Source organism: Stegastes partitus, unplaced genomic scaffold, assembly GCF_000690725.1.
Source record: "Stegastes partitus isolate 25-593 unplaced genomic scaffold, Stegastes_partitus-1.0.2 Scaffold2211, whole genome shotgun sequence".
NCBI lineage: Eukaryota > Metazoa > Chordata > Actinopteri > Pomacentridae > Stegastes > Stegastes partitus.
Window position 1 is genome coordinate 53,467 of NW_007579942.1, and position 26,494 is coordinate 79,960.

The 26,494-nt window shown below is 44.8% G+C and overlaps 2 protein-coding genes across 2 annotated transcripts; both read left to right on the top strand.

The window, feature by feature from the left end:
• The first annotated feature begins 920 nt into the window (after positions 1–920).
• LOC103374325 (N-alpha-acetyltransferase 15, NatA auxiliary subunit) lies at positions 921–20,785 on the top strand. Its single transcript, XM_008304400.1, has 20 exons — positions 921–1,057; positions 5,862–5,946; positions 6,032–6,136; positions 8,385–8,542; positions 10,057–10,191; positions 11,152–11,305; positions 12,377–12,496; positions 12,601–12,696; positions 13,655–13,761; positions 14,646–14,718; positions 15,308–15,477; positions 15,570–15,722; positions 16,684–16,812; positions 16,912–17,125; positions 17,223–17,416; positions 17,497–17,605; positions 18,090–18,188; positions 18,279–18,422; positions 19,160–19,257; positions 19,415–20,785. Exons 1-20 carry the CDS (start codon positions 1,004–1,006, stop codon positions 19,610–19,612), a joined length of 2,595 nt encoding a protein of 864 aa, XP_008302622.1. The 5' UTR covers positions 921–1,003; the 3' UTR covers positions 19,613–20,785.
• A 3,108-nt stretch (positions 20,786–23,893) lies between these two features.
• anapc11 (APC11 anaphase promoting complex subunit 11 homolog (yeast)) lies at positions 23,894–26,065 on the top strand. Its single transcript, XM_008304402.1, has 3 exons — positions 23,894–24,060; positions 24,157–24,273; positions 25,788–26,065. The coding sequence occupies exons 2-3, from the start codon at positions 24,165–24,167 to the stop codon at positions 25,931–25,933; spliced, it is 255 nt and encodes an 84-aa protein (XP_008302624.1). The 5' UTR covers positions 23,894–24,060; positions 24,157–24,164; the 3' UTR covers positions 25,934–26,065.
• The last annotated feature ends 429 nt before the right edge of the window (positions 26,066–26,494 follow it).

The following is a 26,494-nucleotide window of genomic DNA, read 5'->3' on the forward strand; positions in this document are numbered from 1 at the left end:
TGAGTGAATGAATCGGCCATAAATCTTCTGTGACTCTGAAGAAGATAACTGCAGTCTAAGAAGATAACACCGGTGAGGTCAGCTGGTTGATTTTAGGCTTTAAAACTACAAAAACACAAACAAAGCGGGAGCCAGATGGATTTCTTTTGGTTGAATTTATAAGGGACGACCCATCTGTCTTCAGATTTAATCGTGTACGTTAATTTATTGAATATAATTTCAGTCACTAATTTCATGTTAATGTGATGCTCAAGAAGTGCCTTCAGGTCTCACGCTGTCTGATAACGCGTCTGTCTTGACAGTTAGTCATTTAATATATTTTAACACCCAACACACTCTCCAATGCTTATTTCTAATGTGACAGCTGCACATTTGAACTATTAAACATTAAACTTCATACATTTAAAGTGCATTGATATCTAACGCTGTCCCATGATAAAGAATACATAGAAAAAAAAGTGTGTTTTGGCCTAATTAACATACAACCTACATATCACATATTTATATATGATGATGTAGTTTTTGGAGTTAATTTGTGGAACCTGGAGTGGATGTAAATTTAAAAAGTTCTTGTGTCTGTTTTGTATTTATAAAGTCTTGAGACCCTGAAAATATTAATAGCATGAAGATAAAATGTGCATTGGCTTTATTAAATATATTTCTAAATACTTTATTAAAAAGTTATTGTGCAGAATTGAAAAATAAAATCATCCTATGGTGAGCAGGTCACTTGGAAGCTGATTAATTTTTCATAGCGTGACCTTTAACTTTCTTCGTCACATTGATCCAGATTTGATGAACTCTCTCGCCGCCATTTTGGAAGCTGTCGGCGCTTCCGCGTGAGGCCGGAAGTGGCTGAAGAGAGAAAACGGAGCAATCGAGCGGAGCGGCTGAAGCAGGCGAGCCAGGGCCACCATCACTCCGCTCTACTCGTCTGGACTACCCGGGCTAACTTTAGCTACATGTGCTGAGGTCGAGGGGGAAACTGATCTCACCCGCAACCATGCCGACAGTTACTTTACCGCCGAAGGAGAACGCTCTGTTCAAGAGGATTCTGGTGAGTGCTTTGTCGGGGAGCTGCGCGGCAGCCGCTGCCGACTTTGGAGCTCCATTCGGCGGCTCTGCTGGCTGTCAGTGCGGCTCCCCCCGGCTGTTAGCATTAGCATTAGCAAAAAATGGCATCATTGAATGGGTTAGCTAGCCCGGCCCTGATGCGCGCTGTCACTGTGATGTAGAGCCGAAGCGGTTCCCCCCGACTCTGTTGTTATTCTTCACCACATTTTAAAGGCAATTAAAAACGTAAATATTGCTAGAAGACGCTGACGCTGATTTAAAGAGCCAGAGTTAGCTCGCTGGCTGCGACAGGCCGCGCCGCTTGTCAAACACAACAAACAGCAAGTTAACGCTAGCTTCCACGCTAGCTAACTCCTTAGCTAATGTAGTAGCAGTGTGTGCCGTTATGCTAGCTCAATTAACGTCTCAAGTTACTCGCATAAACGTTGTGGCATTTGTTTAGTTGTTAGCGGGATGCTAAGCAGGTGTCTGCGGTGTGTTTATTGTCAGAGCGGGGCCATGCTAACCTGCATGCTGCCTGTTAGACGTTACTTAATCGGCTAGCGCTAGCCGACTTGTTATCTTGGTTTATCAGAAAGGTAAATGTCATTCCCAATCTGTGCATGCGGGACCCGGAGCCGCGCACGTTTGTTGTGCCGGACTGGAGGTTAGATTAGCTGAAGGTAGTTTTGTGTGTGCATGCAAACGAAGGGGAAGCAAAGGGAGGACCGGTGTGTCTGTGTCAGCAAATCTGTAGCTGCCTCAGGCCTGCGGTGCTCTGGAGCCAGCTAACCGCTCATCCATCCATCCATCCCTCTCCTCCACGCTGGAGCCCCTCTGCTCTTTATTTACTACTGCACCTAGTTTTATGTGGGTCGAAGGTGTAGGGAAACAGGAGTGGATGAAGTCTCGACATATTTTTCGGGCTGTTACAGGAGCTGAGCTCACTGTGGTTGGTTTGACTGGTCCTCTCTGCCGTTCACGTGCTTTGTGGGGATTGTTAAACACCCCGCAAGAACTTCTAGTGGCAGCACACTTTCCAGGAACTGCGTGGAGTTGCGGGCAGTGGCCACCTCACCGCCGGCTCACACAAACAACATTGTTTTGCGAGGCCGGGGCTCCGCTGGGACTGAGTGGATGTTTGTGTGAACGCTGGCAGAGCTTTTGGCACTCAGTGGCTCTGACTGTGAACACAGACCGGTGACCTGCACCTGATCTTGAACAGTTGTTGAAAAGCTTGTGTTTGCTGCATATCTCAGAGGGGGTATTGTTTTACTTGAACTGCTGCTTGGCTCTGCGTCTGCTCAAGCAAGTGCACCCAGTTTTCTGTAGAAGTTCAGACAAAGCGCTGAAATAATGGCACATTTCTTGCGGAAGTCATTGCAGGATTTGTGCAAAAAGTAATTATATATGTAAAGGAACATCCAACTCCACTAACTATGTTGTATACCACACTGTTTTCTACTTTTTTCAAAATGCGGTGCTGCGTTGTGAACAGTCTTGTCTTCATTTTGTGCAGAAAGCATTCCAGCTAAACTTGATTTAAACACTTTATAATGAAGCAAGGTCTCGTTTCTAGTTCAGAGAAACCTTCAAATGATTTGCTCGTTGTCATCTGAATGAGAGAACCCAGGGTAATATCACCGTTATGATTCCCTCTGCAGTGAGAATGTGACACCAGATTTGAGACAGTTTTCTCTCTGGCTGTAGTTGGGAGCGAGCCACACCCCTCTTTCTTTTTTTGTTGCTTCCCCAGGGTGGATTTCCAAATGCATTATTGGAAGTTGGCAGTTCTCCAACTTGTGAATGACAGCAGAGGTGGGCGAGTTTCCATTTTGTTGTTTCGGGGTGCTTACAGTCACTTTTGCTTACCTCAAGGTGGACTTTGCGCCATTAATCTCAATTAAATGGCGATTTCATCAGGACTTCAGTGCCGTGTTGTTGTTGCATGAAAGATTTTCTGCTCCATTTCTGGGGCAATGCACTGCAACAAATTTAATTTCTTTCTCAGCTGCATCAACAAACGATTAAACTGCTGCATGCAGGTGGATAAAGTGAACTCTGGTTAGTGAACAAACACACATGCATGTATTTTAGAGTACGAGCTGTGCAGCAGCTGTAACGTGCACTGCTCAGGAGTGTGCACGGCTGTGTCTTGGAATGTAAGAACCCCTCAGACTAACGTATGTAAATCTTTAAACTGAGGTATTCATTGATATGAGCAGATATCTGCAGCAACACGTCCACACCTCAGGGGAGCTCCTTCTGTCTTTAGCTTATTGCTCAACTTGCTGTACGACGTGTTCAGGAGAGTTTCACTTTTGAAGATCAGGGTTTTCCAGATTGTTCAGGGTAGCTTTTGGTGTGTTGCGCAAATAAATTCGTCATTTTCTGTGTCAGCTCAGATGTATATGTTGTGGCTTATTTACCTTAAACCCAGTTAAATCCAGCAGGATGAAGTTCACACTCGCCTGAACGCTGCCTTCCCTCCTCTGTGCTCTGAATGTGGCATCAGCGCTTTGCAACAAGCTTTGAAATGTTTCCTCCAAACCTACCGCTGGCACTCGGAGCTGCTTGCAGCGAGCCCTGCAGCCCGGAGCCAGCGCTCTGACAGGTTCTCTGTGTAACTCAGGGGGCCGAGTTATTTTGGTTGAGGTGGAGAACATGCTGGATAAGCACAGCTGATGGTGTTAATGTTGCTAAATTTACATTAAATGCACAACACGGCGTGTGTGTGTACTAACGCCTGTATGTTTACTTGAGGCGTGTGTGACCTCTTGAACTTGTCGCTGACTGTTTGTCTCCTAGTAGGTCGTACTTATTAACCTATTGAAATAGAAAAGCACTTTGAAAGTCAGTGATTGTGAATGACACTCGCTACCAGTCAGTGCTTTGCCTGCACTGTGCTGCTTGGCGTCTAATACCCGCTTCAGTGTGATATGGGTTAGAGGAAGCTTAATGCATTCTTGTCATTGTTTCTCTGAACACTGTTAAATTCACTCTGTTCTGTGATGGATTGAAGAAAAGACACAACTTCCAATCTGGTCGCACAAAGCAGGAGTTTGTGTTTGTTGTGTCGCTAGCGGGACAGTGAGTTATTATTAAATATTCAATATGAAGCAGAGATCTTAGTGCGTCTGTCAGTGTGTTGATTATGGAATGAATCAGGGCAGCGAAGCATGTTGTGTTGCAGGTTTTGATATCACGGTTGGCAGCGAGCCCTCTGGCTCGTTGTAGCTCCTCGTAGTACTCTCTCTGATTCTGCGAGCGGCGTTGATGTCAGTTAATCAGCTGCTTCAGGTGTGGGTGCACGATGACGAGGTTGTGCCACGGTGCAGGTGTAAAAGCTGGCTGTGTGTGTCCAGATTACTCACCATTAGCCCCTCACGCCCCTGAGCAGATGGCCCTTTTTTTTTTTTTTTGCTTGACACACATGTAGCTGTTTTGCTCCAGCGAACACGATTCTGTGTCACCGTGTCCTCTGTTGAGTCCAATTAGAGTTCACGTAGAGTACAGTATGAAGATAAAGCAGCACGATCCGGCAGCTGGCAGGACGCAAGCCTTTTTTCTTCCGTCCTTCAGCCGGTGGTGTAACCCTCCACTTGGTTTTAGCGGTGAATTACTTAATTTCATAACCGACCTTGGCACCCAAATGTGAAGTTGACGTAATCTTTTCTCACCATTAGCGGAGCCGTTGGTGGGACAACGAAATGCCATCTGCCGGCTTAGCTCTTCCCCGTCTCTCTCTCTCCTGCACAAATACCAGCTTAGAAGCAGAGGTGGTGCGCCGGCGATTGTGCAACCGCATACCTCAATGCGACTTTAGGCCGAAGAGCTGGAGTTTTCTTGAACTGCTGGCGTGTCGGTGAAAAGCTGCTCTCAGAGTTGTGTTGTGGCAGAAGTCTGATTGATGTTAGCATAGAAGGACGTAATTCTTTCATGGTGTTGTTTAAGGTGCACGCAGAAAATTAGAGGGTAGATGTTAAACCGAGGCTAGCACAGGCCTCCAGACAACACCTTTTACATGAGTTGCACTGGTACACCTGACTTTTTAAGTTATGTGCACCCTAAATATTACTAAATGATTGTTAACAGGAATAAAAGTGCAGATAAATGAATCGTTCTTTTCAGATGAGCCAGATCTGCAACTTAAATTGACTAAAAAAAAAAAACAGCTTTTATTCTAAGCAGAGGCACATTTTTTTTCTCATTTCTGACTCCTCCAGAGCTGCTACCGGGCGCTAAAACACTGCAGGGAGGTGGTTTGCACATCTGTCACTGCACGAGATGATTTATTTTTTTAATGTTTGGATTCAGAATGCTCAAATGATTACACTCAATGAATGCAATGCACAATATTTGCTGTTTTGTTGTGCTTCCCACAGCGCTGCAGCGTGACTGATGTGCATGCAGAGACTCGGAGGGGAGAGTGTAGCATAGGTTGTTTTGTGAAGCTGAAATTCACAGATGTCCCCTGAATGCCTCACATGCAGAACATTAGTGGACGCGATAATTTCCAGGCGCATCGGTCGAGTCTAGCTTGACAAGTGTTTTACCAAAAATGAGTTTGAAAAGAGTGAAATAAGGTGTTCCAGTGTGAGATGTACCAATGATAAAACATTCAGGCAGACGTCTACAGACCTGCTTAGTGTCAGAAGCAGCGGTGCAGCCAATGAAAAGTTTTAGTTGTACTTCACCGATTTCTGATCCTATGTGAGGCCCAGTGAAGCACAAGAGAGTTTAACTTGTTAAGAATCAGACATTATCGCTCTTGTCCCTAACCTGAGTTTTCTGCTTTCCTTTGACAGCGATGTTACGAACACAAACAGTACAGAAATGGGCTCAAGTTCTGCAAACAAATCCTGTCCAACCCCAAGTTTGCCGAGCACGGAGGTAAGCGGCAGTGAAAGCGTAGCTGTACGGGAAATAAAACCCTCTCATAATCCTGACCGCCTGCTGTGTTGCTTTCTCGCTGCAGAGACCCTGGCCATGAAGGGCTTGACCCTGAACTGTCTGGGGAAGAAGGAGGAAGCCTACGACCTGGTGAGACGAGGCCTCCGCAACGACCTCAGAAGCCACGTCTGTATCCTTTTCACGTCGCTGGGTTTGCGGTCGGTGTGTGATGTTATTGTGTAGAAGAGCTCCTGTCTCTGCAGAGCACCGTCAGCACATCCTCTCTCTTTCTCCGACTCCCAGGCCACAGTGAAATCTGTGCACACTTCCAGCAGATAAGTGCTATCTCAGCCCGAGCTCTGCCTGGAGTCAACACGCGGTAGTATCTCTGAGGAGACGCTCTTGCTATCTCCTGCAGCTCCTCCAGTCGTTCCTTATCTCGGGTGCGTCGCTGTATGTTTTGTGTACGTTGAGGGACGTACGCTGATATTTCAAGCGGCGTCTCATAAAGAGCAGGTGCTCGACAGCAAATCGTGAATAGAAATTCTAATGTGTTGCGTCAAGCTGAGATGAAGCGTTTTGAGTTGAGAGACGGGTCGAGCCCTGTTCAGTCACATCAGAGTCGGAGCAAACGGCGTCAGAAACTCCCGTCTGTAGATGTCACTGGACTTTGTTTTCATTTTGCTCCTTTCTTTTGGCTTAACTGTGATTTATTTTCTTCAGTTTGTCTCATTCTGCTTCAGTCTCTGCGCTGCTGGATAAAGTTATTTAAAACCCAAGTTGTCATTTACACTCCACATTTTTCCCTTAATTTTGAGATAGCAGCACAGTGAGTAGTTCTTTAAAGTGCCATTAAAGAATCATTAAGTACCACTGAGGGGAAATTAAGCTAAAACGAAGAGAAGGCAACACACACTCCACTTAGTTCTCCTCCGACGTCCAACTTATCGAAAAAGAGGTCAGTTCCTTCCCACGTGTATTGCTGCTGCATTGATTTTTATTAAAAAGTCGACCTTTTCCCAAAATATGTTAATCATAAAGTGACTTATTGCTTAAATGCGGCTCATCATACAGCTTGTAATTGCATGATCACTCGTAGAGATTCCTCCAAAATCTCCAATCTTCTGGAAGACGCCTCCTCAAGTCAGCAGCATGTAAACACATATTTACAAGACAAAGCTCAGAGTTACTGTACAAACACCTCTTGGGGTCCCACCAAAGAAGCACAAAATGCAAGTTTTCAGGACGATGACGCCCGCCAAGGAGACATATTTATGTGTAGTAAGGATACAGACACGAGTTTTGACAAGTGAACTCGCATCAATCAAAACTATCGGATCGAACAATATTCATTTTTCAAAGGGGACAGCATGGACTGACAATGCCCCTAAAGAAGAATAAAACCACCCCAAAAGAGTCCACCTCTATGCGATGTAGATTCGGTGGTAGAGCGAGGTTGTCGGTTCGATCCCCCGCCCCTCCACAGTCGAAGTGTCCTCGGGAAAGACACTGAACCCAAAAGTTGCTCCCGATGGCAGCTTGCATGGCAGCTTTGTTGGTGTAAGAATGTGATCTACACTCAAAATGTACGCCGCTTTGGATCAAACCGTCTGCTAAAGGAAATTGTGAATTAGTTACAGTACCTGGTTGTGCCACCAGGTGGAGCCTCTGACTGTTTAATATTGTAACGACCAGAGGAGGCGGCAACCAGGACTACCGGTGTTGATAAGCAGAGAGCATTGTGGGACTTTAGCCACCATGAGATCGTGTCCCATGATGCTTAATGGGACCAAAGATCTCGAGTTGTTAGCATCTTTAACCGCATCACTGTGAGCTAGTTGCTAAATATTAGTGTCATGTGACCATGTTCAACACCATCCCATGAGGCTGAGGAAAGGTAAAGCATCCCGACTCGTGTGAGATACCAAAACAGAAAAATGCCTTTCTGGAAAAACCTTTTAAAGCGAAACACACGACTCGATTGCAAAAAGTCTGTTTCGGAATTTGGGTTGAGTTTGTTTGACAGGACAAGCTCCAGGTTTTAATACGTACCAAAGGCGTGAGAGTCTCCATCCAGTGTGCTTCTGAAAGGCTGCGTTCAAGTCGTCGCCTCGTCTGGATTGAAAATGTCATTTGCTTCGGGGGGAGAGTGTCGACTGTGCAGCAGCCAGTCGAGCAGTTCAGAGCAGCATTGTGGGCTGTGTTTAAGCACTTTGTGATTAATATGTCTTTAAAAAAAACAAAAAGGGTTCCTTGAGAGCAAAATGTCGCTTTTGATAGATCAGTGCAGAGGTGATGCGTTCAGGTGTTCTCTCAGTAAGTGGGGAATTAAGTTCTCGTCGGTTTATTACGCAACCGACCCTGTCGTCCTCGCATAGACGTTCTAACAACGTTTGTGATGATTCAAGGCGCTGTGTTTTTCCTTAACGGCGTCCCAGGCTGGCATGTATACGGTTTACTGCAGCGCTCGGACAAGAAGTACGACGAGGCCATCAAGTGTTACCGCAACGCCCTGAAGTGGGACAAGGACAACCTGCAAATCCTCCGAGACCTGAGCCTGCTGCAGATCCAGATGAGGGACCTGGAGGGCTACCGGGTGAGCGGCGCTTAACTAACAGTCACGATAAACTGTACGTTTTGGATTCTGGTCGGGGAGAGATGAAGGTGTCCCGTCTGGAGGAGCAGGTTTTTAGAAATGTGTGAACTTTTAGCTGAGAAGAGGGGGATAAAAAAAAAAGCAGACGTCAGATAATTTGTGGGGAAAAGTTTCCTGAATGCTCCCATCTGTCGCCGGGCCTCGTCCAGGTCGCAGCGTGGCGCTGATTTGGAGGAGGACCGGGCGAATCGGCAGGCGGCTATCGGGCTGCAGTCAGTCTTCACAATGTAGAACAGCTCTCCTGGGACACAGCCTGGGATTTAGATGCTTATTTAGCGAGAGGTATGAAATGGCAAGATGAAAGTCTGCTTGAAAGGATTAAAAATATGGATGAGAGAGGACAGGGAGGGGCTCTGAGTCAGAGTGTATTAGGTGTTTATTTTAGTTCTCCCTGAGCCAGCGAGCAACATCCTGGTCGCAGCGCCATGAGTCAGCAAAATTGCTTTTTTTTTTTCTCCCCCCACCTTTTTCCTGCTCTTCAAACCGTCGCCTCGCTCTCTCTCTCTCTCTCCCGGTTTATCTCCTCAGACACGCATCAAATTTTAAAAGTAATTTGGGCAGAGATGCCGTACTTTCGGAGAACATCCTTTTCCACTCTGCTGGATGTGAGGCAGGCGCAGATTAATGCGTCGCTGAAGTTACGTTGAGCTCAAAGTTTTTTTTTTAGTGTCGTGAAGGCACCACGGTAACTGATGCTGCACAGCTGACCTGCAGAAAGCATCTCGTCTGTCCAGCTCTTTTCCTGATGGTTCTCAAACCTGTTGGTAATCCCTCTACGAAAAAACCAAACAGAGCCGTCAGTGAAAACCAAGCAAACTGTATGCGTTACGTCAGCACAGCAGCCAACATTCATCCACCTGCTGATCCAGAAAATGCGTTAATGTGTTTTTTACGCTTGATCCTGACTTGCTGCCCGGTCCGCCGTACGCTGCAGGTTAGTTTATTGTTATTTATCAAAGAGAATATTCAGTCGATAACGTTCATTTCTCTTCGATTTGGCCAAAAACTAAAGTTCTCCTTTATTATGGGACGGTGTCAGACCTCAGTACACCTCTTGGATAAGTTTGAGTTGCATTGACAATCACTGAGCGGCAAAACAAATACATAAACTTGCATAATTACCTGTCGTCTACCAGCGTTTCTCTCTTGCATGACTGCCGTAAACTTCTACAGCTCTGCAGTGAAACTACTCCATCCTTTCCTACTGAAGTAGGCAACATCATTGGTTCATTTTTTGCAAAAGAATCCTTACTTACCTTATTACAAAAACCCTGTTTTTTGAGCGTACGTAGAGTCTGAAGAAGAGAAACCTGGTTAACGAAGGAAATTCAATCAGACTGGGGTTTTAGGTTTAGTTTAGCCAGCTCACACAAAGAAAGCTTGCGTCCTAGTTGAGCCCTCTGATGTTAACTCGGCTAAATAAACCCGTGTTCACGTTTTGTTTCTTCCTACAGGAGACACGGTACCAGTTGCTGCAGCTGCGTCCAGCCCAGCGAGCCTCCTGGATCGGCTACGCCATCGCCTACCACCTCCTGGAGGACTACGAGATGGCTGCAAAGATCATTGAGGAATTCAGGAAAACGCAACAGGTCAGACGACTAAGCACGACCATCTGATGATCGGCGCTTCCTGTCTCGTGTTGATCTACCTGCAGGCTGGAACAAGTCGAGGCTCTTCGATGTCATTCAGCTGCCTCTTCAGTGGGCTGCATCCGGCTCCTTGTTTTGCTCCACAGGAGATCCGCTGTGAGCAGTAGGGCCACTCAAACCAGATCCTGCAGCAGATGGAGGACAGGTTCATGTGCTGCCAGCTGAGGATAGTCCACCTGTAATATATAACGGCCGAGTTGGACGAGAGACTCACTGGAGAGGCAGCTGAATGACGTTAAGGAGCAACAAGACCATTCAGCTTGTTTAAAACCACAGGACGGGACAGGACGGTCTGCGGCTAGCTGGTTAGCAAGGACAGAACTTTGTAAAGAAGCATCACAACGACGGTGACACGAATCACCAGCTGGTCACGAAGCTGAAGCGACGGTCTTTAAAACCAGGCGACACAAGAGAACGTGTGATGATGAGTTCAGAAATCTGTGGAGAGGAACAAGAGTCAGATTGTGATTTTACCAGAAATCAGTCAGATCAAACCACCTGCAGCGTCGCATTTCTCTTGTACAAAGACGATCCAATCCAATCAGAGAATGGCGGTGCAGGACATTTGGATCAGAAGCCTGAATGTGTTTTATGCTCAACGCACATTTCTACGCTTCTGACTCGCTGATTGATGCAACGAGCGCTCTGCAGAGTTCAGAACATGTTTGCCGTCTAGACTTCACTCCGTCTCTTTCTGGCTCTCTCTGATAAGCCCACAGCTTCCTGCTTTTGTGCCATCTGTGTGGCGACACAAAGAGCCGCCGTGACCGAGCAAATAAGGCGCAGAGAATAATTCAGAGTTTCCTCAAGTCCATTAAGTCTGCTCGGTGGTCAAAAAAAAAAAAAAAAAAACGAATAATGAAACTCACGCCGGCTCGTTGTTTGTGTGTTTGTGTTCAGACGTCTCCGGACAAGGTGGACTACGAGTACAGCGAGCTGCTACTCTACCAGAACCAGGTGCTCAGAGAAGCAGGTCTGCACAAGGAGGCCCTCGAGCACCTGTCCAACTACGAGAAGCAGATCTGCGACAAGCTGGCGGTGGAGGAGACACGAGGTGGGCAACTTCATCTTCACCATGACACCTACAGACCTGCTCTCAGCTTAGCACAGAAATCCTGTTCAGGGTCATTTTTCAACCCGAGTGCAGTCCGATAGACGGATGAAGATAAAAATCAGCAGTCGATGCCATGAGTGTAGCCGGGTTCTCTCCGCTGGTGCGTCTGTTCTCAGCCAGAATGTGGTTAAAGTAACTGGTCTGCACTTTCAGTAGCGGTTCATTATCTTGCCCACGGACACAGCCGGGGATCGAACCGCCAACCTTGGGATCATTCATTTATTTCAGACAAAGAGGGCATAAATACACAATACAAATAAAACTAAGAACCTAAAATAATGTCTGAAAACGACGAGTAGGATGAACTCATCCACCTGCTACATCTCAAACCTTATCGTTTCCTCTTTACGTCAAACCTTATATTTGTATAGCAACTCCTGAGGACATTTACTTTTCCACATTAACGTATTTTTCAAGCATTCTTTTTGTTTTGTATTCTTTTTATTTAAACAGTTGTAGTTGTACAGACGTCAGTGGACAACCTGCGTGAAAGGATGTCGGTTTGTTTTGGTGCCTAAACGAAGCTAAGAAGGAAAAATAATGTGACAGCGCAGGAATCTCGGTTTCATACGTTGCATGTTGATGTGAGTGGCGCCGACGCCGAAGGAAGCCTTCTGAGCATCTCTCAGCAGTTTTGGCAAACCGGCATTATGTGACGCCCTGGGACTGAGAACAGGCTGGACGTACAGTAAAGGTTTTTATAGAGGCATTAAAAGTGGCAGAGACACTGGAATGTGATTGTTAAACCCGTCATAGAGATGTCCAAATCTACACACTTCATTAATCTGCAGCCGGAGTAGAATCTGTCATAAAAACACGACTCTTCGCCATCTAGTTTCAATCTGAGAACTTCTTAATAGAACTTACGTCTTCAAGGAGAAATGAGCTTAAAATAAAGTCGACTGGTTGGTTTTTAGTTGCCTTTATTTTGCACAAGCAGTTTATTTGCATTTTTTATTATATTCCTAATTTCCGAGCAGCTTCTGACTCTCGGTTTTTGCGTTCCTGCAGGAGAGCTGCTGCTGAAGCTGGAGCGTCTCGACGAGGCGACAGAAGTCTACCGTCGTCTGCAGGAGAGGAACCCAGAGAACTGGTCCTACTACCACGGCCTGGAAAACGCCCTCAAACCAGGTGTGGATCCTTTTTGTCACCAACACCAGCATCGCCGTCCAGTAAAATACCCAATTATACCAGCCACATCTGGAGACTGAGCTCTTGTTTTTTTTAATTTTCAGGCAGCGTAGAGGAGAGACAGAAGATCTACGAAGACGCCTGGGAGAAGTTTCCCAAAGGACTCGTCCCTCGCCGGCTGCCCCTTAGCTTCCTTTCTGGTGCGTCCAATAGTACAGCTGAAGTTAACAAGCGACTTGAAAACTGCGGGAAAACAACAATGTGTTTCTGCACCACGTACCTGAGGCTTATGTTAAAAAAATCAAGCACACCCCTGCCAATGAACTTTAAAAAGGGATATATTCTTGTAAAAATTAGCAAAATGACTCCGTTTATTAGAGCGAGAAGCTGTAAAAACTGGAAGATTTCACAGATTTTTCATCTTTCTGGTGGTTCTCGAAGGAAAAATGAGCTTAAAGTTGTGATATTTACATGTCCCATTTAGAAATTTGTTTAAAATAACTGGTTTGCACCTGAGAAACCATCGAGACGAGAGCAAAATAAAACTGAATAAACAAATGCAGCATGACTCAAAGTTGTTGGAAGATGCATTCAGTGAGTGGAAACAGCCTTGGAGAGCTGATGTGCAGAGTTTAGGCCAGTGGTGAGAGAAATGTAGTTTATTCTTTTGTTATTTACGGTGTTAAACCATTGCTATGCTTTAAGTCCTCTCTCCGTCTAGTCGTTGCTTTGCTGTTTCCGTAGAGGTGCAGGACTTTATGTTGCAGCGAAAAACGAGCAGATAAACGCCCAGAAAGTGCTCGGGGTTGACTTAATAACGAGTCCTGACTTGGGAGGTAATTGCAGATAACAGGTTTGTTCCAGTGCTGACCTTTTGCAGGTGGGTGTTTGCTAAATTGGACCCGTGGCATTTGGTCCGGGTTTATTTGTGTATAGATTCCCTCAAACATGGTGTTGTTTTAGAACATGAGCAGGCTGGTGGCTGTATCTCCATTACGCCTTCGTGCTCGTACCGCGACTTCCTTCTTCGCTGTGAACATGTGAAGGTGACCGATGTCTGCAGCAGTTCTACGAGTCCCGGCTTGTGTATGTTTAAAATAATGTAATCGTGTGAACGCTGCGGGGTGAACTTGACGATCTTCTTCTGTTTCTCTGCAGGTGAGAAGTTCAGAGAGTGTCTGGACCGATATCTGAGGATGAACTTCAGTAAAGGCTGCCCGCCCGTCTTCACCACGCTCAAGTCGCTGTACAACGACAAAGAGAAGGTGACGCCGCAGTGACGTTTAAACTCTAGAAAAGATTCTAGTACAGGGGTGGGCAACCCGCCGCTCTTCCATCCCTCTGCTGCGGCTCCTTGTATATTTGGAAAATAAATAATGAGCGTTTAATTTAAATGTATTTTATTTTAGTTCGTTAGTTTTTGAAATGTAATTCTAAAGTTGAAGATTATGGTGATCTTATAACATTAAAATAAAACGTGTTTAATTTGTTGTCGCTCAAAATGTGCGTCGCAACCGCCGGCACGCACAGTCTTGCTAACTTGGTGACTTTCCAAAACCTCCTGCCGACCGTTTTTTTGTCAAAAGCGACTAGCGACAAATCTAGCAACGCTTTCTGGTGTTTTGGAGACTCTGATGTGAAAACGCATATCGTTCTGCAGTTCCTGTCCTCAACATGCCGCAAAGTGCTCACAGGCGGTCAGCAGTCTGGTCAGCAGTCCAGCTGCAGGCAGCAGGACAACCAGACGGCATGTTTACTTTGCTGCAGGTGGATGATAGTAAATAAAAATCAGCTTTTTATTTTATATATACGAGGACGACTCAAATAGACGTTGAATATTTTATTTTTACTTTTTCGGAGTTTGAAATGTTTTTGTTGCAGAAACTAAATTTAGTTTTCTCTGTAGCAGTTCATTGATTTCATAAATGCAACACACTATAGTTTTTATACATAACATAAAGATAGAAACAATATACGCAGTGTTATCTTTATTTTAGATGTCAAAAGGGTTTTGTGGCTCCTGGTGTTTTCTTTTCCGTGGGGAACGGGTCCAAAGAGTGTTGAAGGTTGCGGACCCCTGTTCTAGTATATATATCTGTGATGCGTGTATTCTGCTGCAGGTGAGATGATGCCGTTTGTCTGTTTGCAGGTGGCGATAATCGAGGAGCTGGTGGTCAGCTACGAAACCTCGTTAAAAAGCTGTCGAATGTTCAGCCAGAACGGTGAGAAGAAAACCAGGATGACTTTAAATTGATGGTGGGACGGGATTTAGAAAGAAATTAATCTGATAAATTAAACGCATTTTTATCAAATAGCAACGTTTGACACGAGCAAAGTTTTTCAGTTCAAATAAATGTTGGTTGATGAATGGACATAAACATGAACTTAAACAGCACAAAATGTTTATTATTCATCTATACTTATCTGTATTTTTCATCCGTCTGCTACATTCACAGATTAGTGCAATTATAGCGATTATATTCAACGTTTTAAGGCTTTTTTTCTCTACTTTTTGAAAAAAAATTGGGCTAATTTTGGGGAAAAAAAATCACTGCTGTGGACATGCAGCATAAAACTTTGACAAGAAAAAAAACTTTCCACCCAATCACAGCTCACCAAACTTTCTTGACGTCACTCTTTGCAGCTGGCAAACAAACTTTAGGTGCATTAGCGCCACCTACTGGCTGGAATGTGAGTGTTACCAGAAATTAGGGAACAGAGAAAGATGCGATTAAATGCGTTGTTTTTTCTGTAATTAAATGATCATAATGAACGTGTTTAAGTGTTTTTAAATGCTTGTGGTTCTCTCAGACGACGGCAAAGAGGAGCCTCCGACCACGCTGCTCTGGGTGCAGTACTTCCTGGCTCAGCACTACGACATGATCGGCCAGCAGACACTGGCGCTGGAGCATATCAACACAGCCATCGAGAGCACGCCTACGCTCATCGAGCTCTTCCTCATCAAAGCCAAGATCTACAAGGTAACATACGTTCGCCCGGTTGTTTGCTTCCCGAGAGTTCGCGCCGCTTTGCTTCAGCATCGACCTTTTTTTTTTTTCTGTCGCTCCCGCAGCATGCTGGGAACATCAGAGAGGCTGCCCAGTGGATGGACGAGGCCCAGGCTCTGGACACGGCGGACAGATTCATCAACTCCAAGTGTGCCAAGTACATGCTGAAGGCGGGGATGATCAAAGAGGCCGAGGAAATGTGCTCCAAGTTCACGCGGGTGAGGGGAAAACCGCGAGGCTGTTTACACGCCGGCAGCTGAAAACTTATGAAAACATTAAGCCGTTTATTGAATCAAATAGCAAATGACGGCTACAATATGAAGATTATATCTTATATATTCGCATCCTGCAAACTAAGGAACAGAAGCTGGATTTCTTTGTTTGTAAATATCCACTCATGTCAGATTTACGTTGGAAAAAATACACAAGAGCTCCGGTAAAATATAACGATGTCAAATGTCGTAAATCACACAAAAATAAATAAGAAAGTTTAATTTCTTTGATTATTTTTTTGTACAACATAAAAAAAAAAAAGCTTGCACAGCGTTTTTTCCACGTGCCCACAGGTGTTAAAATACTGAAAAACATAATAACTCTACATGCTATAGATATTTTACACAGCCTGCAGTTCGGCCTGAGGATCTAGATGGCGCCTATCAGTCTAATTTTGGTGCATCTAATGTTGATATTTGTCAACAATTTACTAAATGAAGTTAAACACATTTAAAACCTTCTTTTCTTTGAACGCTACAGAGTTTTTCCGGCCATGAATACATACGACAAATTCAATAGAAATCGATGCATTTTGTTGTTATTTTTGACTAAAATGTCTAATATACTCAAGTAAATTAAAGCCCAATGAGCAAACAGGTTTTAAAAATTCTCAGTTTGTGTGTTTTGGTGCTGATTAATTCATTAGCTGTTATTCAGGGGCGCAAAAAAATTCCTTTACGCAGACGACACCCTGCTTTAAGCACATTTCTAGGATTTGTTAACGATGCGAACACACACATGGTTTACTGGTGTTTACTGTTTTATCTCCAGCTGAGACTTCGAGTTTCAGGTATCCAAAAGAAAAGAAGTACAAAGTATTTGTTCCACCGCTTTACGGGTTAAAGGATCATCTGTGTTCTGACAATTCTGTTGACGCTGATCTCATAAAACCTGCTGTTCGTCCAGGAGGGGGCGTCAGCGGTGGAGAACCTGAACGAGATGCAGTGCATGTGGTTCCAGACGGAGTGTGCGCTCGCCTACAAAGCCATGAACAAGTTCGGAGAAGCCCTCAAGAAGTGCCACGAGATCGAAAGGGTGAGTTTACACGAATCAGCGCATCTCGTTTGAATCGGACTCCTCGGCCGCCTGCCTGAACTTATGGGTTAAAATCGCACCTTTGTTCACCCTCTGCAGCATTTTGTGGAGATCACGGACGACCAGTTTGATTTCCACACCTACTGCATGAGGAAGATGACGCTACGCTCCTACGTGGACCTGCTGAAGCTGGAGGACGTCCTCCGGATGCATCCGTTCTACTACAAGGCCGCCGTCACCGCCATCCAGATCTACCTGAGCCTCCACGACAATCCGCTGACCGACGACAGCAAAGAGCTGCAGGCCGACACCGGTGAGACGCTCGAGAAGCTCACGGGATTATTTAAAGAGGAACGTTGTGCATTTACTGTGTTAACGGCGGTCGTCTTCTTCTTCTTCTTCTCCTCCAGCGAACCTCTCGGACAAAGAGCTGAAGAAGCTGAGGAACAAGCAGCGGCGAGCCCAGAAGAAGGCCCAGTTGGAGGAGGAGAAGAAGAACGCCGAGAAGGAGAAGCAGCTCAAGAACCAGAAGAAGAAGAAGGAGGACGACGACGAGGAAATCGGAGGACCCAAAGAGGAGCTGATCCCTGACAAGCTGGTCAAGGTCAGTGACGGGGAAACGGCGAGCAAGCAAGCCGGCGGCGGGAGTATCTTTTATTTATGTGATGCTTTTACCGTCCACAGGTAGAAAATCCACTGGAAGAAGCCGTCAAGTTCCTGATGCCTCTCAAACACCTGGTCAAAGACAGAATCGACACGCATCTACTGGCCTTCGAGATCTACTTCAGGAAAGGTTGGCACGTTACACGATAAACTTTATTTACACGTTCTGCAGCAAAAACAGCAATGAGGGAAGCAAGACAAGAAATATAAAAATATAAAAGTATATTAGATTGTCAGCTGAGACGGATGTGACACGGATTAATAGAGACCAACAGTTCTACGTTGTGTGATTGGGCTTGCACACAGAAAACAGTGATGAAATATGTTGCTGTACATTTATTATATTGTGTTATTGAACTGTAGAAACAGTAAGTAGAATAGTGTTGGTGCTACTCAAGTGCAATTACATAATATGTTATGTCATGGACGTGTTTTTTTTGCAGTATTTCATATACTTTTTGTCGGGTTAATCCCTCATAAGTAGATTACTCAGCATGTTTTTGCATTAAATGACACTAGCTGTAATGTTTAGTCCTGTTCAGTTCCTATATAATCCTCCTGACTGGACGCTGGCTGGCTCAATAATCTGTTTTTTTTTTTTCTCTCCTCGCCAGAAAAGTACCTGTTGATGCTCCAGTCGGTGAAGAGAGCGCTGGCCATCGACCCCGACCACCCCTGGCTACACCAGTGTCTAGTTCGCTTCTTCAAAGGAGGTATGCCGTTTCTCGCTGCTCCACCACGTCTACTAATCGCATCGCCTCCTGCCTCCACAGTCCTTCATTCTTTGGCTTCCTGTTTTTCAGTTTCCGAGAGCAAGGAGCTGCCCGAGGTGGTCCGGACGGTGCTGAAGCAGGAGATCACCCGGCTGTTCGGCGACAGCAACGCTAAGAGCTTCAACCAGGCCTACCTCAGCAAGCACTCCAACTCCATACCGCACCGACTGGCTGGTAAACCTCTCCGGCTTTCTCTCTCGTTATCAACGCTGAAAACTTCAGAGCCGAGTTGAAGACGAAATTCTGAAAACCAAACCCGACGTGCCACAAGTGCTGGAGATCCATTATTAGTGACGAGTGCAGCAGCAGGAGAAAATTTTTGCATTTCTGTCGGATGAGCCAAAAAAATAAAATTGCTGAGAATCTGTATCGCTCATAAACAATAGTCAGGAAGCAATTTCATTAAAGGGAGTCGCTTCTTCCAGCCGATTTAAATCTGAAACTTAACATACTGAACATAACCTGCACCACGTTAGCTCTGCAGCATCAGTTACCATGGAGATCTAGCTCCACAGCATCAGTTACCATGGAGATCTAGCTTCGCAGCATCAATTACCGTGGCGATCTAGCCCCGCTGCATCAGTTACCATGGAGACCTAGCTCCGCAGCATCAGTTACCATGGAGATCTAGCTCCACAGCATCAGTTACCACGGAGATCTAGCTCCACAGCATCAGTTACCATGGAGATCTAGCTCCGCAGCATCAGTTGCTATGGAGATCTAGCAGGTTAAAAGAGAGCCCCCTTCATTACACTGATGACTTTAGACTCAACCCACCTGCTGACCCACTGATCCTGCTCCGTACTCCAGCCCTCTGATCTCCACCTTAAAACTGAGTCGTAAAGCTTTAACCTTTGCTCACACAACCGTAAAATAATCGTCACTGAAACGCATTCTGTCTCCGCCCGCAGCTGCTAAGATGATGGCGTATCTGGACTCGTCGACGGAAACGAAAGCAGCAGAGCTGGCCACCGCACTGGACGAGTCGCTCGACAACAGAACCATACAGGTTTGTGTTCCAGAACCATTAACCGTACTGCAGTAATACTAATTAATTAACTCTGTTAATGACCTGATGAATGAATCTGGTAATGAACTCCAACCTAAACAGCTGAGAACTAAAGCCCCTCACTGAGTCTTTCTTCTGTCCTCGTTGTCCTGAGCAGATCTGCACAGAGGTCCTGGAGTGCCTCCGGAGCGGCGTCCTGGGCGACTGCAAGGAGCTCGGCGAGTCGTACCGCGCCGAGTGTCACAAGCTTTACCCCTACACGTTAGCGTTCATGCCCCCCGGATACGAGGAGAACACCAAGATCGCCAACGGAGACGTCTCCACGGAAACGGAGGAGCTGGCCAACGAGATGTGAGCGCGACGGGACGACGACGACGACGAGCGGATGTGGACGAAAAAAAAAAAGGAACTGGGCCGAGCGCGGAGCCTTGCGGTACGCCGGGGCAGCCGTTTTGCGGAGCCGGGCGCGGGAAGCGGAAGCTGCTTTCGTCGTCCCCCGGGGCTCGGCTCAATCGGGTCTGACCCGGCATGGCTTGGCTTGGCTCTGTCCCACATGGGTGAAATTCAGGACTGTGTGTGTGTGATGATTGCGTGTGTGTTTGTGTGCGTGCATGTGTGTGTATTTGTGGGAAAGCGGGGGGGAAAAGAGGACGACAACAGAACGGCCATTTTTACTTTTTTTTTTTTTTACAGAATCATGAAAATAAATAGTCGGGAGAAACTGTGACGCACTCGGACTGCTGTTTTGTTTTGTTTTTTCCCCCCAAACCACTCGAACCTGCTGCTCCGACTAACGCTGACCGTGTTCCCCTTATTTCAAAAGACAGCGTCACTCAAACCGCCGTCGCCGGGCGGATCCGAGGAGTTACCGAGGACCCGGAGCGGCGACCGCCGACGCCGACGCTCGCTCCGGTGAACTCTGAGAGGACGCCGCCGCCGCCCAGCAGGGGGAGGACGCGGAGAGTGTCGCTCCTCCACCAGAATGTGCTTCCCTCACGGTTCCCGCTCGGGACACTTTTTGTAATCCACGGAGCACCTTGTAGCACAGAATTCAAAAACTGCAAAAGGTTGTGCGTCGCGCTCCGTTTCAAACACACTGTTTTTGTTTTTTATTTTACGTAGATCGGAGAGAGGTGGCTAAGACCTAAGCAATACCTTCCTGTCCACGACGGACCTTTTTACTGGTGATTTGTAGATCAGGTGAGCCTCTGAGTCGCTTTGCGTTGCTGTTGCTGTTTCATCTGCATGTACAAGGACTCCGTCGGTCCAGGTGGAGACGAGCCTCCGGTGCATCTCCGCTCCTCGGAAAGGTCACAAATCAGCATCAGAGCCCGTTGCCAAGGTGACAGACAGGACAACGACACATCTCCGTTCATCCCCCTTCATTTTGTTTTGTTTTGTTCCAGCGATCTCTTTTCTTCCCCTTTTTCCCTCTAATTTGGGTTCTAATGTGAAAAATGAAATCTGAGATGGTGATGTATGATATCTCTGGATTTTTGTATTAAAACCAAAAGAAGAAAAAAACATATTGGGCCTTTTTTTGTTTGTTTGTTTTTTTGTGCTTGGTAGCTGTTGCAGGAGGAGCCGACCCGGATCTGGTTTATATTGAAATGTCTCGTTTTGTTTGTTTACTGGCTGCGATGTTAAAACCACCACAATGACTGTTGAAGTGCTGGAAATGTTAGCCGATACCTGTTGCAGCCCGAGGCCTCCCCCTGCAGGACGAAAGGCGCCACTGCACTGCAGGTCTGATCCGGAGCGGCTCGAGGAACACGAACAAGAGCCTCCAGACTCCCCACAGGGCAGCTCCAGAGCTCCGGTGGTAACACTTAGATGGGTGTAGATGGATTTATGTTTAGGTGTCGTTCTGCCTTTAAAAATGGTCAAATCACATTTAAAATCCGATTATAATTTCCGTTATTAATGTAAAAAGTATCGAGGCTGAGATGCCACAGTGTTGTTTAAGATGTGAGTTTACTGCAATAGATTACACAGAAATGATGTAAAACACAAATACAGTAAGTTTGTAGGCAGCATCTACATATTCTGGGGAAATGTCTCCTTTAAAATTAGGCGGAACAATTTGAGTAAAATATTACAGGTAGTGACGAATATCTGGGTGTTAATTGGAACTTTTTAAATATCAGGAAATGTCGAGAATCAAACACTTCTGCTCAGTTTTGTGCTCCAGTTTGTGCCTTTCTGCATCAAATTTATGGTTGATTATAATCATTATAATAAATCCTGAAGTTCCTCCTGAGAAACACGCTGGAAAGATCTTTGTAGAATCTTTACCTTCAATAAAAACAAGACAGAAGCCGACCTTTATTCAATTTCTTTGACAGAGGCAGTTGTTTTTATTCTACAGTTTGTCGAACACCCACATGTGACGTTTATGCAGACATGTTTGGATATGAAGGTCCTGCTGAGATCAGAGGTTATAAATGATGACAAACACTGCATTTAATCAGGATACTTGCTCAAACAAAGTAAGAGTAAAATATGAAATGAGAAGAGTTGAGCTGCGGGAGAATAAAAATGTGACAGAACGCCTCCATTATGCTCCCGTATGCTTTGAATTCTCACCTGGTGCCTGTGAACCGATGAAGCGTGACAGTGGAGGGAATCCACCAGCAGGAGGCAGCACAGGGCTGCAATAGTCAGATTAGTTAACTTTATATTAGGCCTCTCTTTTTTCTCCCCAGTGGCGATAACACCTGTTTTTGTGTTTTTTAGCGTGACATCTCTGAGTTCTGTCTCCTTCTGGTCCTGGTTGTTGTGTTTCCACTGAGCTGCAGGACTTCATGTTGGAGTGAAAAATGAGACCGGAGCCGATAAAACACCAGAAAGTGTTTGGGTTTGAACGGGAGAAGTTGAGCTTAATGGAAGTTAAAACAAAGCTCAAGAGGTTTACTGTCAGACGCAGAGAAAACCAGAGAGACTGTTCACTGAAATTCATAAATACAGAATCAGAGGTAAAAATAAAGCCGTTAATAGACGTCTACAGTCGCTGAAGGAAAACAACAACTCCAGTATTTTAGGAAAGAAAGTCATGTAATCTGAGCTCCTCTATAAACCACCAGATGGCAGATCTGTGTTGGTCTGATTCTGTCAAACTCGCCCAAATACAAAAATTTGACTCCACAGAGCGTTTAAAGACGACAAACGATTAAATCTACATAAAATACTGTCTATAAACACACCAGAAAACAAGAACCAGTGGTGAGTTTAAATAAAAACTGGTGCAAATGGAAGCATTCGCTGATTTCTGCAGACTGTCAACAGTTTAATGAAACCTGAATGTTTTTATTATATGTTCATTTCCAGACAGTCCAGATTTAAAATGTGATTCTCATCAGGTGTGAAACACTTCAACACAGACATACTGATGAATATTTAGTCATGTGTGGCAGCAGCTGTGCAACATTCAGCTGATTTAGTATAAAAACCAGTTCAGGAAACCAGTACAAAAATGTAGTTTTTCCATTTCCCCTTTTGGACAAACGGCAGACAGACAGAAAGCAGAAGTGAAAAGTAAAAACATAAAACTGAAGCGGAGGATGTAAATGTGTGAGATTATCTACGAACAGGATCTAAAGCAGGACAACGTTCAGGAAGGTGTTCAGTGAAAAAGGAGTTTGTTCCCCTGAGATGAAGGTTTTCTGTCTCCAGAGAGAAAAATCAACGAATGATTCATGTTTTAAAGAAACATTAAACGTCTGAGTGGAAAAAGAAAAAGAAAAACCTAAAAGATCATCTCGTCTTATATCATTTAACTATTTTATACTTCCTGTGGTAAAACAATTGACAAAGTTTTAGTTTGTTTTGTTTTTGCTTCTTAGAAATTAAAACAAATGAGATTTTGTTTATAAAACACAAACAACAACAACAACAACTTGTGTTTAGTTTCCAAAACAATAATTATTTGCCAAAAACTAAAATGAGTCGTGTTGGTGGTCTGGGTATTATTGAATAATCTCAGACACATTTAGAATTTTTATTTCTGTTCTTTCTTTCAAAACAGAAAATGGAGGAAAAAACATGTTTCAACAAATTAAAAAAATAATCAAACACAGATTTTTTTTTCCTTTTATCATTTGTAAACCAAAAATGTAAGTAACACGGTGGATTTTTATTTTTTTGTATCTTTTTTACTTTTTAATTTTAAACAAAAAACGAAATAATGTGGTTTATTAACGTGTGCTTATCAAATTAAAAATAAGGAAAAAAGTTTTAAAACAAACAACAACAACAACAACAACTCCAATTTTAGCTTTTTGCAAAGTCTTTTTCCACTCCGGACATAAAGCAGAAGTGTGAGAAGAACAATAGTTTGACTCGTCACCGGCTGGTTCACGCTTCAGACAGAAGAACTAAGAAAACAAACGAACTGAGTTCATATGATGGATTCTACAGTCGTGTTTTTATTGGTACCGAGATAAATAATCAGTGATTGTCCTGGAATAAAATAAAAATCTGATATAATGTATATTCTACAAAAAGAAAAAGAAATGAGTGTTATAAATTAGATGTAAGTGTCTCAGAATGACGAATTTAATTAGTGCTGTAATTAATACAGGCTGTGATTCTCACTCCGACCAGCAGGTGGCGGTGATGTCAACGCTCACCAGCCGCAATCAAACGAAGAAGAAGAAGAATTAGCCGCCGAAGAAGAAGAAGTTCAGCTACATGCTGTCAACTAGCATGGAATTGGCGCTAAAATGAATTTTTATTCGCAGAAACTGTCGAACTGAGCCCGTGTTGGACTTCTGAGGGACCGGTTCGCTGCTCCGCGGTTCGTCGGTGAGTAAACCGACGATGTTTTGCTCGTAGCTGCAGAAGTCAGCGTTAGCTCGCATGCTAACCCTCCGCCGCTCCGTGTTTCTGCTCCCGTCTCAGGTCCGAGGATGAAGGTGAAGATCCGGCAGTGGAACGGGGTGGCCTCCTGGCTCTGGGTGGCCAACGACGAGAACTGCGGCATCTGCAGGATGCCCTTCAACGGCTGCTGCCCGGACTGTGAGTGGCCGCCGAGCCGCCCGGTGCCGGCTTCCTGAGCTAAACCCGGTGCTAGCATGCATGCTAACTAGCTGCTGAGAGTCGAGCTTGTTGACTGTTTATATCAATATTATATAAAACACCAATACACCTGACTGATTTAAAGGTCCCATACTGTGCCCATCTTTCAGTTTTGTTTTGGTAGATCAATACCACCAATATGGTTCCATTTTACTGTTAAAGTCAGATTTAAATCGGTTACAACCACAAGTAGAAGTCCAAAAGTATAAACGGTTGGTTAGATGTCATAGATGAGGTGAAGAGACTCAACACCTGCATGGATGATGTCAGAATATGAACTCAGAGGAAGTTGAAGTAAAGTTTAAAGACTGTGAAGTTTTATTGAAGTCAGAAACACGCCTGTCAACAAGCGTCCTGCTTAAAACTAGTTGTTCTGTTCTGCTTCACACCTCGAGGCTCCATGATTACAAGTTCAAGAGCACGAAAGCGGAGCATTTTGTTGGCCATAACTTCAGTTTTATTCCCGTTCTAAACTAAATGTTCTGTAGCTTTAAATGCGGCTGAAGCTCTGCTGCCCCGCCCACTTCAGGAAGAAGACTCTCTGTTGGTTTTTGACAGTGTGATGAGTTCAGACAAGAAACCAGAAAAAAATTAATGAGAACAGCTTTGTTAACGGTGAGCACAGGGAGCAGGAGAGAAGCAAACACATGTTGACAGAGTTCAGGTTGAGCTAAAGCGCCATCGTTCTGTCAGGTTGACCCGTGGACGTACGATCGGTGCTGCGTAGCTGAGCTCTGGGTGGTCAGCTCCTCAGACGCTGGCCGTGCATGAAGACTCTTGTGTTTGCTCTTGTAGCCAATAGCAGGACATTCGGTGAGCTTCGATCGTAGCTTAAACGCTTCAGAGTTAGCAGGAGCAGCTTGAGAAAGACAGCTTGGTTCCAGTTGTGTCCTGAGTTCTGCTTAGAAACTGAGGCGGTCCGGGTCAGGACGGCTCGAGGAACGGCAGGAGACTTTCACAGCTTGTAGTTTACAAGTTTTATGACGTACAAAACTCAATAAAAATGGATTTTCACCACATGGGACCTTTAAAATGATACAAATTTAGCTTAATAGTTTAAATCTTAAGGTGAAGACTCTATCTGTGTGTCTATGTGTGTTTGTTAGAGGTTAACGACGATTATCAGCACCTTTTTACTTAACAATTTTTAAAAAACAGTGATATTATGGGAGAAGACTGACAAATCAGAAGAGCAGCAGATGTTTAGTCCTGTTTCTGTTGTACCTATTCCATTAGAGTAATCATTATTTATGACTTAGGCTGGTTATGAATGTTTTTGTTATTTGTCTGGATTCAAAAAAGAAAAAAAAAAACACCAATATGTATATTAAATCTGCATTGAACTGTACGAGCTGTCGTGATCCAGTGTTGAAGTCTGTATATTAGACTTTTGTATTCACTTGTTAGATTCTTTTCTCTTCAGTGCACCGTGTAACCTGGATGTTGTTGTGCAGGTAAAGTGCCTGGAGACGACTGCCCGCTGGTCTGGGGTCAGTGCTCCCACTGCTTCCACATGCACTGCATCCTGAAGTGGCTGAACTCGCAGCAGGTGCAGCAGCAGTGTCCAATGTGCCGCCAGGAGTGGAAGTTCAAAGAGTGACCCCGTGGAGGCTCTGAGCTTTGTTCATATCAGCTGTAAATAATATGTTTTGTACTTCTACACACTTTGAATATGTTGTACTCTGTTGATTACATGTGGTTAATAAAAACAGAAGACATCCGGTGCTCTGTTCTTGTTTTCCACCGTGTGAATCAGTGTTTGGCTGTGAAGCGTCTGACCTGGATGTCAGTGTGCTGCTGACTGACTCGGACTCTAATGAGCTCAACCAGATCACTTTGTGTTTCCAGTAAGACTCTGAGGAGGGGATTAGTCGGGAGCTGGAGACTTATGATTTTCCATTGAAACAGGGTTTTCATTTTGGCATCTACTTACACTCGGACTAAGGTTTTGTCACATACGACGCTACACCATACAATACAATGACATTTTTGACGACATTTTTTAATGGCATACTATGATGTTTTTTGTTTTTTTAAAGATTAGTTTTTGGGCTTGTTTTGCCTTTATTTGATAGGACAGTGGAGACACAAGTGTGGGAAGAACATGTAGCAAATGAGCTGCAGGCTGGACTCAAACCACGGCCGCTGCATCATGGACGAT

What these genes read in the sequence shown, in the direction of transcription:
- anapc11 (XM_008304402.1), top strand. Translation starts at nt 24,165, where the DNA reads ATGAAGGTGAAGATCCGGCAGTGGAACGGGGTGGCCTCCTGGCTCTGG. An exon ending in CAACGGCTGCTGCCCGGACT is followed by an intron (nt 24,274 to 25,787) that starts GTGAGTGGCCGC and finishes GTTGTTGTGCAG; the next exon opens with GTAAAGTGCCTGGAGACGAC.
- LOC103374325 (XM_008304400.1), top strand. Translation starts at nt 1,004, where the DNA reads ATGCCGACAGTTACTTTACCGCCGAAGGAGAACGCTCTGTTCAAGAGG. An exon ending in AATTCAGGAAAACGCAACAG is followed by an intron (nt 10,192 to 11,151) that starts GTCAGACGACTA and finishes GTTTGTGTTCAG; the next exon opens with ACGTCTCCGGACAAGGTGGA. An exon ending in TGTACAACGACAAAGAGAAG is followed by an intron (nt 13,762 to 14,645) that starts GTGACGCCGCAG and finishes GTCTGTTTGCAG; the next exon opens with GTGGCGATAATCGAGGAGCT.